Below are 15,115 nucleotides of genomic sequence, written 5' to 3'. Positions count from 1 at the left end.
GCTTGAAATCTAAGGAGTGTGGGAACAATTGATACATAAGGTTGTGGATTAACAATTGTAGCAGGTTGTGGGGAAAACTGTGTGTGGCTACTGTAGATGAAGACATGAAATACAAACAAGCCACTGTAAAAATGTAAAACCAGTCAGCTGCTGGCAACTAGGACTATCCTTCTCCATTTTCCTAAACTACCTCCATGTTCTGTTTTTGAAAAAGTGTTTTTGGTATTGGGTTGCACTCCAGTGGTCATTCACAAGTAGTTGTGTGCTCTGGTATGCTTCTTTGCCATGATGCTTTTTGTTAGATACAGAGCCACAACAATTGTCAACCATGTTCAAAGAAGTTGTGACGGTAGGCAGTGGAGATCGCCAAAAGAGGAACAGTGATCACTCAGATTGTAAATCTAAAAACATGGAACCATTTATACAAGTTTGAATACAAATTATGCCTGACAAAAATTTCATATCAAAGTCAAATCCATAGACATTTATGGTATTCTACCCAAATTCTCTGTATCCAATAGAAATATAAATCCGAAGTGTTGAGGGCAGTGTGGTTAAAGACACTGGTAAATTATAGGGGGAAAAAAAAAACATTATCTAGAAAATCCAAAGTCCCAAATATCTCAATAAGTGGATAAGGAATAAAATACTCCAATTAAAATTTCACTAGTAAGCATTTAGCTACAAAAGAGTTTATAACCGTATCAATGCAAGCTCTAAGGAAACCCCACAGGTTGCAATAGATCCATAAATGGTACACAATAAAAGGCCATTTATAAAATTAGAAAGAGGCCATTTTGTGGCAATGCGCCAAGATAGCATTGTTGCAAAACTTTGCGTCTTATGACTGGAGTAATGGGCCACAATTGCACTTAGCCATCCACCCACATGTAAAATGTCAATGGCAGGTAAAGTGTATGTTAAACATCTCAGATGTGGTGGAAACCAGGACTCGAGTTTTGCTTTCAACGGGAAAGGCTTTTGACCTTCCAAAATGCAATTTATGTAGATCAATGTTAAAAAAAAGAACCAAAACACCTCACCACATACGACATTTCCAATTTCTAACACAGATTAACATTTTAAGACAACGACAAAACAGACCAGTAATTTTGGGAATACCAAGGTTAAATTAATATTGAGGAAGGTGCCAAATTGCCGCTAGACTTTTTTACTCTTTCCACCATTAGCATTTCACAACCTTTTCCAGCTTGCAAACCCACAAACAGCTGTGCAGAGATTTGTTTTTATTTTGTCTTTTTTTTAAACAGGGGTAGTGCTTCTTGTACTGCCCACAGTAATCAACCAAGCAAGCACATATACACTGATGTATTTATACACACACTACGTATTTTGCAATTAGTAAAATTACTATTAGGTTTGGCCATATTTTAAGATCATTGGCAACACCCAAACAATTTGTAGATGGTTTGCATCACTGCCACATTAAAGTCTTATTATAATTTTGTTTTCTCTCATAAGCAGAGAGATTAGTGTGACTAACCAGCAACATTGGCTTTACAACACTTAGGTTATCATGTAAAAATGTTAGGAATGTCCAAGACTTAAGTTCCAGATAAACATACTAATTCAAAATGACCAATACAGTCAGTTCTTGAAAAAATATTTGTCAGAGTTTAAACACAGGATGTAAGTTTTACTTTTCTTTTGCCAATGATATACAATAGATATTCACATTAGGCAGACTTCCACCAGGAAATAATCAAACATGCTAATGTAGATGTAAACATGCCTACTGCTCCCCAACCACCCCAATGCATACACCAGGCTTGTTATTTATGGCATTTAGGGGATAATTCATATATATGCGGTGCAACGCGGAATGTCTCCAGGAGTGGTCACCCTATAGGGGTGTGCAGGAAAATCTGCAATGTTTGGGTACCGTGGTGATGTCCAGTAGCTAATCGCAGAAATATTAATTGCCTTTCCCCCCTTAGAACCCTGTATTATTCCAGCATCATAGTCAGCAAAGAGACCAAGGAGAAAATAAGCCTGGCACTGTCTATGGTAATGGAATTGTTTAGGAATCAACTTCCTGATTACCATGCCCCATTTTTCAGAAAGAGAACTGAGCAGTGCATGAACACATTCACATCAGTCAAACCTGTCACCTATTGTAACAAGAGGGAGAGCTTGTGCAGAAGTAATTATTATTATTTTGTATCATTTAAACGATATCAGTGAAGCATAATGATGGGAGTAGCTCCAATTTATACATATTAGAGTGGATTCCTGCACTGATGAGTGCTGGTGACACACTGTCTACCACTACTAGCCTAGCCTACCGGGAGAAGTTTACAGGAAAGAGACAAGTGTAGGATAACAGGTCCCAGACCGGAAAATAGCTCTCACCTTGGCAGCCGAGCCCCTGTCGGGCAGCGCAGATCCTCCTCCTCCTCCCCAGCCAGAGCCGTCACTTTTTGTCTTCCACCCCGATGTCACACACCTGTCCCCCACTACCGCCGGTTCAGTCTCTGCCGCAGACGTCATAGCCCCTTCACTTCCCAGTGTTCAGGGGTCTCCCCCCACTGCTGAGAGAGCCCCGCATCCAGGACCAGGGACTTGTTGCTGTGACGATCCCGATCCAAGCACCTGATCGGCAGCGGAGACACTACACGTTACCTTATGGGCAGGACATTGATTGTGTGACACACGCATTGGCCATACGTACCTTACACGCTACAGTCCGCTATAAGTCACACGTTTCCGTGTACCGGGTAAACACGGTGCGTACCGGAAGCGGTTAGGCAATATACGGCAGTCCAGCAATACACTTCCCTGGCTGCGGACATCACCGCCTACCTCCTTACTAACAACCAATCAGCGCAGTCTGTAGAGTCGACGAATCCCAGTGCTGAGCTAATAGGTATTTCTTCAAATGAGACAAGCTCTATGGTTGGAGAAGGCTTTACAGGTTACAGCTCTTCTGGAAGGTAATAGGGAAAGAAAACCTGGCTGCAGTACTGCGATCAAGGAGCCTTTGGGAATTGCTTTACATATAAGTAGATAAAGTGCATGATTTTTGATAGTCGGTAAAATATGCTCATATTTTCACCAACTCACAGTTCCCAACATTTTAAAGGGCATTCCAGGGATATTTGGGAAGGTGAATCTAAGCCCATCACATGTGATACTGTCTAGCCTTGCTGATATGTAATATAACTTAAGCTGGGTACACACTACAATGTTTTCATCCAATAATCGGCTCAAACAGACGTCATACGACAGCTCTTTCAAAAGTCGGGTCAGTGTGTGCAGTGACACGATGGTCGAAAGTCTGCCCAAATGGACGATTATCGCCTCATTTGATTGGTCGTATCGTTTAATATTTTCGTTCCAATCTCGTTTCCGCTGTGTAGTGTGTATAAACTTCCGACCGATCCACAACAGTGAGTACGAAATTACAGTCATTGCTCACGACAACATGGCTGTAAAAAGTCGCTAAAGGGACGTCCGCTCTTCCCTTTATTGTCCTAAACAAGGCTAGTATGTATGCAGTCCATGGACCAAGCGATCGGAACATCGATCGCATGTAAAATCGCTCGGCACAAAAAGTTGGTTGAAATTTCTGTAGTGTGTACCCAGCTTTAGAATAAATGGAAATAATACTAGAGTGTGAGCACTTGACCCAATATACCAAAACAGGAATTGTATTGAAAATGTAGTCAATATTGAAAAACATGGACATTTCCAAGTTCAAAATTATCCAGTGATACATACTTAAAATTTGAGAAACGGGGTTAGGGAATTTGACAGTATTGTAGACCTCTCAACTTTGCACTAACATACCTGGCAATATCCCAGGAACATAAAGCTGGACAAAAAAATAGTGACACCCTAAATATACCCAGTTTAATGTCCACTGAAAAAGAGATTTTTATACTCACCGTAAACTCTGTTTCTCTTAACCTATTTGGGGGACACTGCTCACAGAGGGCGCTGTGCAAGGAGTATGGCACTAAATCTAACAAACTTGTCTGGCCTGCTCCCTTCCCCTCTTTGACCCCTGGCCAGAGATACACCAGTTTATTTTCTAACAAAGCCCTAAGGATAAGACTAAAGTCTCATTCAACAAAACAGAATCAAAACCATCAGAACAAGGAGTGGCAGTGCAGTGTACTCTAAATGGGTTAAGAGAAACGGATGTTACAGTAAGTACAAAAATAGTCTTTTCTTTTGCACAGCCATTTGGGGGACACTGTTCACCATGGAGACGTTCCAAAGCTGCCCCTATGGGTGGGTACGCGCAAATGTAACAAGGAGGTGGGTGCACCTTGTTATTCACCCCAGCCTATGTAGGCTTTCCAGACCCGGTCTGAAAATCCTTTTCTGCACAGAATCAGGGCCTCATCTGCCATGCCATCAAAGCCAGTCGTGCTAAGTCCTGATGGGAGAATGGACCCTGGTTCAGAAGGTCTTCTCTGATAGGGATTCTCAGGGCGGTTCTATCGTTATGCCTAGAGGATCTGCATACCAGGACCTTCTTGGCCAATCTGGAGACAGCAGAGTCACCGGCATCCCATCCTACTTGGAACCCGAGGCAACATGGGAATCGGGTGGAAAGATGTAGACAATCATGGTATCCACCAGGGGCGCCTGTGGGTCCTACGTTCTGGCACAATACTGGTCCACTTTGTGGTTTAGCTGAGAGGCCACCATGTCAACCTTTGGCAGACCTTACCTGTCTACAATCTGAGCAAACACATCCAGATGGAGGGACCATTCCCCGGAATGAATGGCATGGCGATTCATGTAGTCTGCCTCCCAATTGTCCACCCCTGGGATAAAGACAGCTGAGATGGCCATGACACAGTGTTCTGTCAACACTTTCTTTAATGGCAAGGGGACTTCTGGTCCCGTGTTGGTGGTTGATATACGCCACTGCCGTTGCGTCGTTGGACTGAACTCGAATGGGTCACAGAAGACATTGCGCCTGAACCAGGGCATTGAATACTGCCCTTAACTCTAGCACGTTCGTGGGCAGTCCTGACTCCACCTGTGTCCAAAGGATTGAGCTTCACTGCACCCCAGCCTAGAGGCTGCGGTCTGTGGTTACTATGATCCAGTCCCACACCGAGAAAGGACGCCCCAGACAGATTCCTCGTGTGCAGCCACCACACTAGAGAGCGACGCGTCACCAGTGACAGCCGGAAGTACTATTTTGCCAAGTAAGGATTGGACCTGGAGCACCTGGCAAGTATCTTGATTTGGAAGGGTCGTGAGTGGAAGCAAGCAATCTTGACAGATTCAAAACAAGATACCATTCATCCCATAAGTTTTATGCACTAAAGGATGGACATGTGCCTGAGGGCTAACGGCTAACTGAAAGAAAAAATAAGACCTACATTCAAATGTGACCTACTTTGTAGGCACTAGAAAAAATCTGGTGTGTCTCCACCAGGGGGCATAGAGGGGAAGGGAGCAGGCCAGACAAGTTTGTTCGATTTAGCGCCATGCTCCCTGCACAGTGCCCTCTATTCCCCATGGTGATCAGTGACCCCCAAATGGCTGTGCAAGAGAAATTGAGATTGCTGTGGTAAATTCACATACTATTGTTAAAACATGCATATAACATTATACAGCATGTGATATTTAAAAAAAAAAAAAAAACATTCTGAAAGGTATAACAATGGAAGGGTTTAGTTTATCCGACACTTTAGAACATTCCTCATACAAAAATTGAGAACAGAAGGTAATCTCTCAGTTCTACTATGCCAAGTCAATGGTTTGGTATGATATTGTCCTTAAATTGTATCTATCATAGTAGGACAGCAAGTACTTCAATGTATCTGTATAATACGGGACAAAATCTTAGTAACATCACAGAGATCCTAGAACTTGTAATTATATGTTCTGGAGTATTATAATGAGTACAAAAAGGCAAGTGGCATAAATGAAGATTATTTTTCCCACAATGAGAGGCTGAGAATTTATGTTCAGTTTGTTTTCCTCTATTTTCTGGAATTCAGAGCAGGAAAGCTGTAAGAAGTGTACAGATGAGCTGTGCTTGTATGCAGGACTTATTCATCAGTGAACAGATAACGCTCTTGGGGGCATTTTAAGATATCCGTAAATCTTGTGCTCCCATTCTGCCTTTCCCCGGGGTTATTAGCCAAACTGACCTCTCTGATGAAAACATATATATATGGAAAGCCAAACCCCCATGAATTGCCATGCAACACATGACTAGAGGGAAAAGACAAGGGGCACTGACCCTTCCTCACCTGACAAAATACCATAAGCTTGCATTTTGTCCCAAATATGAGACTGGTACAGTCCAAGAGGTGAGAAACCCTGGGTAGATCTGGAACTGGCGTGTAACTCAGAGTTCTCTTTGATGGACATATTATGGATACCTGATCAATGGAGCTCTTCCGCAGAAACTTTGCTGACCCTTACTAGAGACGCCTTGATTGTGTGGGACCGTCTGTGCCGGGATACTGAGGGGCTTGTACGCCCCACAACGGGTGTATCATCACAGGGGGTCGCCAGACAGATTACAGACTTAAATCTCTCTGGGTGGGTTAGCAGGGGTATTCAGACCTTAGGTCACTTGATGAACTCGGGCGAGCTTTTCACCTACTCACATCTTAGCGCCTTGAATTTGCTGCCTATAGGTGACTTTTATAAATACCTCCAAATTAGGCATCTATTAACCTCTCCGCCGTTGAGAAATCTAGCGATAGGACCTCCTGTGGCCAGATTTCAGTCCCCATAAAGCAAAGGTAGTAGTAAAACCAGCATCACCATCTGTTATAATACTCTATTGGGCTTAAACACTGTACCTAAGTCTAAAACTCAAATCCAATGGGAAACTGACCTTCAGTTAGAATTGTCAGAAGAAGACTGGGAACATATCTTTGTTAACGCTTTCAAAATGTCTAAATGCCTTAACCATACGGAGATGTTGGTTAAAATATTGACTAGAACGCCACCCCAGACAAACTCCATAAAATTTGGTCATCCGTATCCCCACTATGTTGGCGCAATTGTTCAGAACGTGGTGACATTCTCCATATATTTTGGTAATGCCCCGTGGTGCGTCCGCTATGGACCAAGGTGTTACGAGCCGTGGCGGCTCCGGGCACCGCCGTGACTCACTTCCTCTGCAGGGTCTGCGTCCTGGCCGTCGCCATGACGACAGGGACGTCATCTCCTCCTGGTCCCGGCCGTTGCCTAGGCAACGGTCGGGACGCTCTCAGCAATTAGCGCCGCGTCCCGGCATCTAGAGCAGCCGGGCGCATGCGCACAATTAAATTAATTATAGTCCAGCTGGGCTAAGTTTCTCCTGCTTTGCAGGACAGCTCTCATTAGCCCCTGTCTGTTTATAAGGCAGGAAGGGACAAGCCCTCCCTGCCGGTTATAGTCCCTGCTTCTGCATACTTGTCCTGCTGTGCTGCTGTTGCTGTATTATATATTTACTCTCTGTTGCCGACCTTTGCCTGGATTCTGACTTTGATTGATTGCCTGTGACCTCGACCCCTGCTGATTTTCTTGTGACCCTGTACCTTTTGCCTGGACTTGAACTCTGCCGTTTTGCTTGTGACCTTTCTTGACCCCAGCCTGGACCTGACGCTGCAGTTCGCTAGCCACATACATCTCTTGCCGGGATCTTCGATCCACCTCTGTGTGAACACCTGGGCTACGTTCTCAGGTATCAGCTCCTACTTCTAGAGTACAAGACCTGGGGGCATCAGAGTACCTGTGAGAGCATCTAGCTCTACGGGAAAAGCGGTTCCTATAGGCGAAGACCTCTGAAGCGGTTCTAGGAATTGATGCCTGGGGGCGTGAGCCGTAACACAAGGTTTTCCAAATGCTAACCTTGGCCACCCGATTTCCCCCACGCCAGAGTTAGCTCTATTACAACACTATCCTCCTGCTCTCCCTAGTTGGAATAGATATGTGACAGGCCAGGTGCTGATAGTAACCAGAGCAGCTATCGCTCAGGTTTGCAAACAACCCTCACCTCCCACCAATGGCCAAAATAATCTCAAAATTAACTTTAACTTCGAAATGGAAACCTTAGGTGTCCCATACTCTACTTCAACATCGTCTCCGCTGGTTAAATGGAGTGCTTGGCATGTTTATGTTACAGAGGGAGAAGAAGCACCGTCACGTTCTCCACTCTCGCCTAATAACGATACTGATGAATGAGTTTCTATATGGAAATTATTAGCTGGATTTACTATATATGTAAAATAGTCAGATAGATACTGCTCTGTTTTTGTATGCTTGCAATATTATTGTGTTCCAACCCCATTATGTACCCCCCCCCTTTTTTCCTTTCTGTACCCCCTTGAAAAATTAAAAAAAATCAATAAAAATTATATGCGTTAAAAAAAAAAGATATCAGTAAATACATTTTATATACATATTGGACGAATGGAAAGTAATTCAAATGGACTCTAACACTTTATTTGTACATCTCCACCTATTAATGTTAGTACAGTTCCACCAAAATGAGGCCCTTTCTCTTAATTTCTAGCATGTAAATCACTCTCTCAACCAAGAGTCCTTCATCTCTGTTCAGGACTTAAATTCACATTTGTGGTAATGGAAATTGTTTATACCCCAGATGTAACAGTTCTGATTTTATTATTACTTTTTGTTTAGAAATTTTTCAAAATACAAAAAAGATTAGATGACAGAGGAGTGAGGGGAAATTAACAGTCCTATTTTTTTTCCTCTATGCAAGTGAGTGTTATGGGGTTCTTTTGTTACATATTGTCACGGGCACTAGGAGTCTTTACCCAGGGATCACCAGATGGTAGGCTTACCAGAGCAATGTAGATGGTAATAGGGTACTCTGGTAGCTGGGTGATCACGGAACATGAAATGATGGCCGATGAGATGCTCAGGAAAGTCTATGACTAGCAACACTGGTAATAATGAGGTAATGATACACAAGGAACTGTATGTACAAGGACACGTGAAGGTAGTCAGTGGTCTGCGATAGCAAATTGTACCACTGCTATAGTGAGGAGGAATGTCCAACAGAAACAAGGAGGTGATGAGAGTCAGCGGTCTGCGGGTAGCAAGTTGTACCGCTGTCTGAGTGAAGGAATGGAATCCAAGTGGAGGTATCCAGGTAGTCAGTGGTCTGCGGTAGCAAGTTGTACCACTGCTATGTGAGAGGATAATGGAACAGGTGATACCGGAAACAGGGATCAGTGGTCTGACATCAGCAAGTTGTACCACTGCATATATATGTGAGGAGGTGCACGGGGGAAGACTGCAACACAGGATATACACAGGCACCTTATACACGATCCACAGTAATATGCACAATATAGGTATATATATATGTAAAATGACTGATCAGGTCTGCAATCTAGAAAAGTCTCTTGAAGTAGTCCAGCACAATGATAACACAGTCAATGATGGCAATAGACTCAGCGGATAGCAGACTCCAGAGAGAACCAAACACAGTCCAGCAAGATATGCAATACACAGCACAGTCAATGAGAAGTATGCATACCGTGGTTCAGCAGTAGCAGTCAGATGGGATTGCAGCGGTACCTGAGCGGCTGGAGGCCGACTGGATAGGAAGTCCCTGGATAGGAGAGGCAGCGGTCTAGCAGGTGCAGCGCACAGGTGAGTAGACCGACAGGGACACGAATCCACAGGAATCAGCAACACGTGGAACTGGACTCATAGGAAACCCAGGAGAATGGAGATGATCCAGCAGAGGGTAGTAGAAGAGATACAAATCCAATGCTGACAGGAGGGTAGAGACCAGAGGAACACGTGAAGGCGTGGAGAGTGGATCAGCAGGAGATGGACGATAGCGCTGACCACAGCGGCAAGACTCAGCGGCACACGGAGGTAACCAGTAGCAACCACAGGAACCAACAGCGATGGGAAACAGGAGTGCAGCGCAGGGCAGGAGCTGTAGATCACGAAGTGAAGCAGATGGTAATGAAAAGCGGCAGTCTCGAGGAAGTAACAGCAAAGATGAGATGAGACTATAGTGCACGGAGGCAGCGGATAGTAATCAGCTGGCGGTCACGATGTTGAACACAGGCGAGTTGCAAACAGGAGACTGTAGTGCACAGAGGCAGCGGATAGTAGTCAGCTGGCAGTCACGATGTTAAACACAGGCGAGTTGCAAGCAGGAGACTGTAGTGCACAGAGGCAGCGGATAGTAGTCAGCTGGCAGTCACGATGTTAAACACAGGCGAGTTGCAAGCAGGAGATTGTAGTGCACGGAGGCAGCGGATAGTAGTCAGCTGGCAGTCACGATGTTATACACAGGCGAGTTGCAAGCAGGGGAGTGTAGTGCACGGAGGCAGCGGATAGGAATCAGCAAACAGACTTGATGAGAAGCAGGTGAGTGAGGTAAAAGCTGGAGTGCACGGAGGCAGCGGATAGCAATGAGCAAACAGTCACATAGATATAAAATAACGTTGAAGTGGTGTAGAAGACTGTAGTGCACGGAGGCAGCGGATAGGAATCAGCAAACAGTCATGATGATACAGTTGATGGTAGAAGTGGTATGGAACCACAGTAGTAGAAGTGGTTTGGAAACCACAGGAATCAGCAGCACTGAATACACAAGTAATACAGGAACACCTTCAGAGACTCATGAGGAATGAGACTCCAAGATCAGGCAACGTGGTAGTGACCACAGGTGCTTAATATAGGGAGGTTGCCTGATCTGCCAATTAAGTTAAAGGGGTATAAACTGAAGTATAGAAAAGGGCTGCGCATGCGCAGACCCTCAGGATGGTGGACGGCCACGGTTCCTAAATGTCCGGGAAGAGGCACTCACGGTCCGGTGAGTGACAGTACCCCCCCTTTTAAAGGTGGGCACAGAACGCCTGGAACCGGGCTTGTCCGGATTTTTGGAGTAAAACTTCTTCAAAAGGGCAGGAGCATTAAGATCTTCAGCTTTGATCCAAGAGCGCTCCTCAGGACCAAAGCCCTTCCAATGAACGAGGAAGTGGAGGACTCCTCGCGAAATTTTTGCATCTAGTACCTCGGTAATCTCAAAATCCTCCTCCTGATGGACTTGAACTGGCTGCGGAGCTGAGGAAGGAGTTGAAAAACGGTTGATAATAAGAGGTTTGAGCAAAGATACATGGAAGGCATTAGAAATCCGAAGACTCTTAGGAAGAAGGAGTTTGACACATACTGGATTGATAACTTGAATGATCCTATATGGACCAATAAAACGAGGGGCGAATTTCATGGATGGAACCTTCAAACGAATATTTTTTGTGGATAACCAGACACGATCTCCAATTTTTAGTGGTGGAATAGCCCGCCTCTTCTTATCAGCGAAAGATTTATATTTGACAGATGTCTTCTTTAAACAGGTTCTAACCTGAGACCAGATATTTTTAAAGGTCTGACAAACAGTCTCCACCGCAGGAACTTGGGTGGGCGGGAGGGCAGGAAATTCCGGAAAAGACGGATGGTGACCGTAAACCACAAAGAATGGAGTTTTGGATGATGACTCATGGTACATGTTGTTATGGGCGAACTCAGCCCAAGGGAGTAACTCTACCCAGTTGTCTTGATTGGCTGATGAAAATATCCTTATAAAAGTCTCAAGATCTTGATTGACACGTTCGGTTTGTCCATTGGATTGTGGATGGTAAGAAGATGAGAGTGCTAATCGTATGCCCAAGGTTTTACAAAGGGCTCGCCAGAATCTGGACACGAATTGTACTCCTCTATCAGACACAATCTCAGATGGACATCCATGGATACGGAAGATCTCTTTAATGAAATGTTCAGCCAGGATAGACGAGGAAGGCAAACCAGACAGAGGGATGAAATGAGCCATCTTCGAAAATCTGTCCACTACCACCCAAATAGTGTTATGGTTCTTACTAGGTGGTAAGTCCGTAACGAAATCCATACTAATATGGGTCCATGGTTTGGACGGAATGGGTAGTGGTCGCAGCAACCCTGCTGGGGTTCTGCGGGAGGATTTGAATTGCGAACATAATTCACAGGAAGCAATGAACTCTTTGACGTCTCTCCTCATTGAAGGCCACCAGTAACTTCGAGAGAGGATCTCAAAAGTCTTGTGTTCACCGGCGTGTCCAGAAAAACGAGAGGCATGGAACCACGAAAGGATTTTCCTCCTTAGAGTAGAAGGCACGAGGGTCTTCCCAAATGGTAGCGTTTTGGTGGATGAAGCAGCCAGTGAGATACATTTGGGGTCTAGAATGGTATGGTTGGAAACCTCTTCTATATCAGAGGACGTAGCAAAGGCTCTAGATAAGGCATCAGCTTTTTTGTTCTTGGCAGCTGGTTTGAAGGTAATTATTAATTCAAAACGGGAAAAGAAAAGAGACCATCTTGCTTGACGAGGGTTCAAGCATTGGGCAGACTGGAGATATGACAAGTTCTTATGATCCGTGAAGATTGTCACCGGATGGCGAGCTCCCTCCAACAAGTATCTCCATTCCTCTAATGCGGCTTTGATAGCCAGTAATTCCTTGTCTCCGATGGTATAATTCTTCTCTGCGGGTAGGAGACCCCGAGAATAGAAGGCACAAGGGTGGAATTTTTGCTGTTCCGAGCGTTGGGAGAGAATAGCTCCTAAGCCCACATTAGAGGCATCTACTTCTAGGAAAAAAGGGAGTGTCACATCAGGCTGACGAAGGATTGGAGCCGAAGAGAAGGACTCTTTTAATGTTTGAAAGGCTTGAATAGCCTCAGTAGACCATTGCTTAGGATTAGCCCCTTTACGAGTCAGGGCCACAATAGGAGATGCAATGGAAGAAAAATCTTGAATGAAGCGTCTATAGTAATTGGCAAAACCTAAAAAACGCTGGATGGCACGAAGAGTAGTTGGCTGGGGCCAATGTAGTACAGCATTTACTTTGTCAGGATCCATCTTCAGACCAACTCCGGAAACAATATACCCCAAGAATGGAATCTGGGGTAATTCAAATGAACATTTTTCTAATTTACAGAACAATGAATTTTTCCGTAGCCTGGAGAGGACTTCTGCCACATGTTGGTGGTGAGAAGGCAGGTCCTGTGAAAAAATCAATATGTCGTCCAGGTAGACGACGACACATACATATAATAAGTCCCGAAAAATCTCATTAATGAAGCCCTGAAAAACAGCGGGGGCATTACATAGCCCGAAAGGCATTACCAGATATTCGTAATGCCCGTCTCTGGTGTTAAACGCCGTCTTCCATTCGTCACCGGAACGGATTCTGATTAAATTGTAAGCACCACGAAGATCCAACTTAGTAAAAATACGGGCTCCCTTGATGCGGTCAAATAGCTCAGTGATCAACGGGATGGGATACCGGTTCTTGATAGTAATGGCATTGAGTCCACGAAAATCTATACAAGGGCGTAATGATCCATCCTTCTTTTTGACAAAGAAGAACCCAGCTCCAGCGGGCGAGGTGGAAGGTCGAATGAACCCACGCTGGAGGTTCTCCCGTATATATTCAGATGTAGCTTGAGTCTCAGGTAACGAGAGTGGATAGACCCGGCCTCTGGGAGGAGTCTTGCCAGGAAGAAGATCAATCGGACAATCCCAAGAACGATGAGGAGGAAGACGTTCAGACTGAGCTTTATCAAAAACATCGGTAAATGAAGCATATTGAGGAGGGAGTCCCAGGGAAATAGCTGAAATGGAAGCTTGCTGTACCTTGAGAGGAATGACTTGGGAAAGGCAATGATGGTGACATTCAGGCCCCCAAGACGTGACTTGAGGGGTGCGCCAGTCAATCTGGGGAGAGTGACACTGAAGCCATGGAAGGCCTAGGACAATCGGACTTGTCGTAACAGGAAGAATTAAAAACGATATCTCTTCATGATGCAGAGCACCAATCTGAAGGGTTACTGGAGACGTACTCTGGGTGATGAGACCGTTGATGAGACGTGATCCATCGATAGCCGTCACAGTAATGGGAGTTTTTAAGGTAATCATTGGTAGAGACCATTGATTAACTAACGATTTGGAAATAAAATTTCCTGCTGCTCCGGAATCAATCAATGCCTGTGACTCAAAGGTCTTGGTAGCAAAGGAAATAGTCACATCAAAAGCGCAGACTTTAGATTTCATAGACGATGGAGAGGACTCCAGGGACCCTAACTTCACCTCTCCAGAACTAGTTAGGGCCTGGCATTTCCCGATCTCTTAGGGCAGGAGCTGAGGACATGAGTGGAATCAGCACAATAGATACAGAGTCTATTCTTGACTCTTCGTTTCCTCTCCTCAGAAGATAACTTGGAACGTCCAATCTCCATGGGAATCACAGCGGGTGACACTGGACGAAATTGAGGGTTAGAGCGAAAAGGTGCTTTAGCAGAAGTCGTTTTCTCAGCCTCTCTTTCACGAAATCTCATATCAACACGATGGCATAGAGAGATCAAATCTTCAAGTGACGAAGGAAGCTCTTGGGTAGTCAGTGCATCTTTAATTTTATCGGAAAGCCCCTGCCAGAAGGCGGCAACTAGGGCTTCAGTGTTCCACTGAAGTTCAGAGGCTAAGATCCTAAATTGAATGACGTACTGGCCTACAGTATGAGATCCTTGTCGCAGACGGAGGATGCTGGAAGCAGCGGAGGTCACACGACCTGGTTCATCGAACACACTTCGGAATGTAGAAATGAATTTGGCACTATCTTGTAATATTGGATCGTTCCTCTCCCACAGAGGGGAGGCCCAAGCCAGGGCTTGTCCTGAAAACAAAGAGATAAGATAGGCCACTCTGGAACGATGGGTAGAAAAATTTTGAGGTTGGAGCTCAAAATGGACTGAACATTGGTTAAGGAAACCCCTACAAGTTTTGGGGTCTCCATCGTACTTTGACGGAGTAGGCAGGTGAAGCGTGGAAGCTATAGACACCTGGGATGGCAATGGGGAAACGGAGGAAAGCACAGGAGCTTCAGTAGTAGCTGTCACAGTCTGTCCAGATGTTCCTTGGGAGGTTAATGACTGATAACACTGAAGTAACAGCTGTTGGCGGGCATCCTGTTGCTCCACACGGCTAACCAGATGTTGCAGCATCTCTTTGGCGGTAGGTTCCACATCTGGGTCTGTCATGGCCTGATCTTACTGTCACGGGCACTAGGAGTCTTTACCCAGGGATCACCAGATGGTAGGCTTA

General features: G+C 44.9%; 1 protein-coding gene across 2 annotated transcripts in view; it reads right to left on the bottom strand.

The window, feature by feature from the left end:
• The window catches only part of ATP2C1 (ATPase secretory pathway Ca2+ transporting 1), a 126,683-nt gene that overhangs the window by 65,336 nt on the left and 46,232 nt on the right, over positions 1–15,115 (bottom strand). The window contains exons 1-2 of one of the 2 annotated variants that reach the window (XM_075212435.1): positions 2,693–2,829; positions 2,374–2,613 (exon numbers count right to left, since the gene is read on the bottom strand). The exons of the other annotated variant lie outside the window; for it this stretch is intronic. Of the exons in view, the coding sequence (XP_075068536.1) occupies positions 2,374–2,511 (138 nt within the window). The 5' untranslated portion in view covers positions 2,512–2,613; positions 2,693–2,829. Of the gene's footprint in view, positions 1–2,373; positions 2,614–2,692; positions 2,830–15,115 lie in introns of those variants that run through there. 2 annotated transcript variants of the gene reach the window in all.

Source organism: Mixophyes fleayi, chromosome 5 (assembly GCF_038048845.1).
Source record: "Mixophyes fleayi isolate aMixFle1 chromosome 5, aMixFle1.hap1, whole genome shotgun sequence".
Classification (NCBI taxonomy): domain Eukaryota; kingdom Metazoa; phylum Chordata; class Amphibia; order Anura; family Limnodynastidae; genus Mixophyes; species Mixophyes fleayi.
This window is presented reverse-complemented; position numbering and strand designations above follow the sequence as displayed.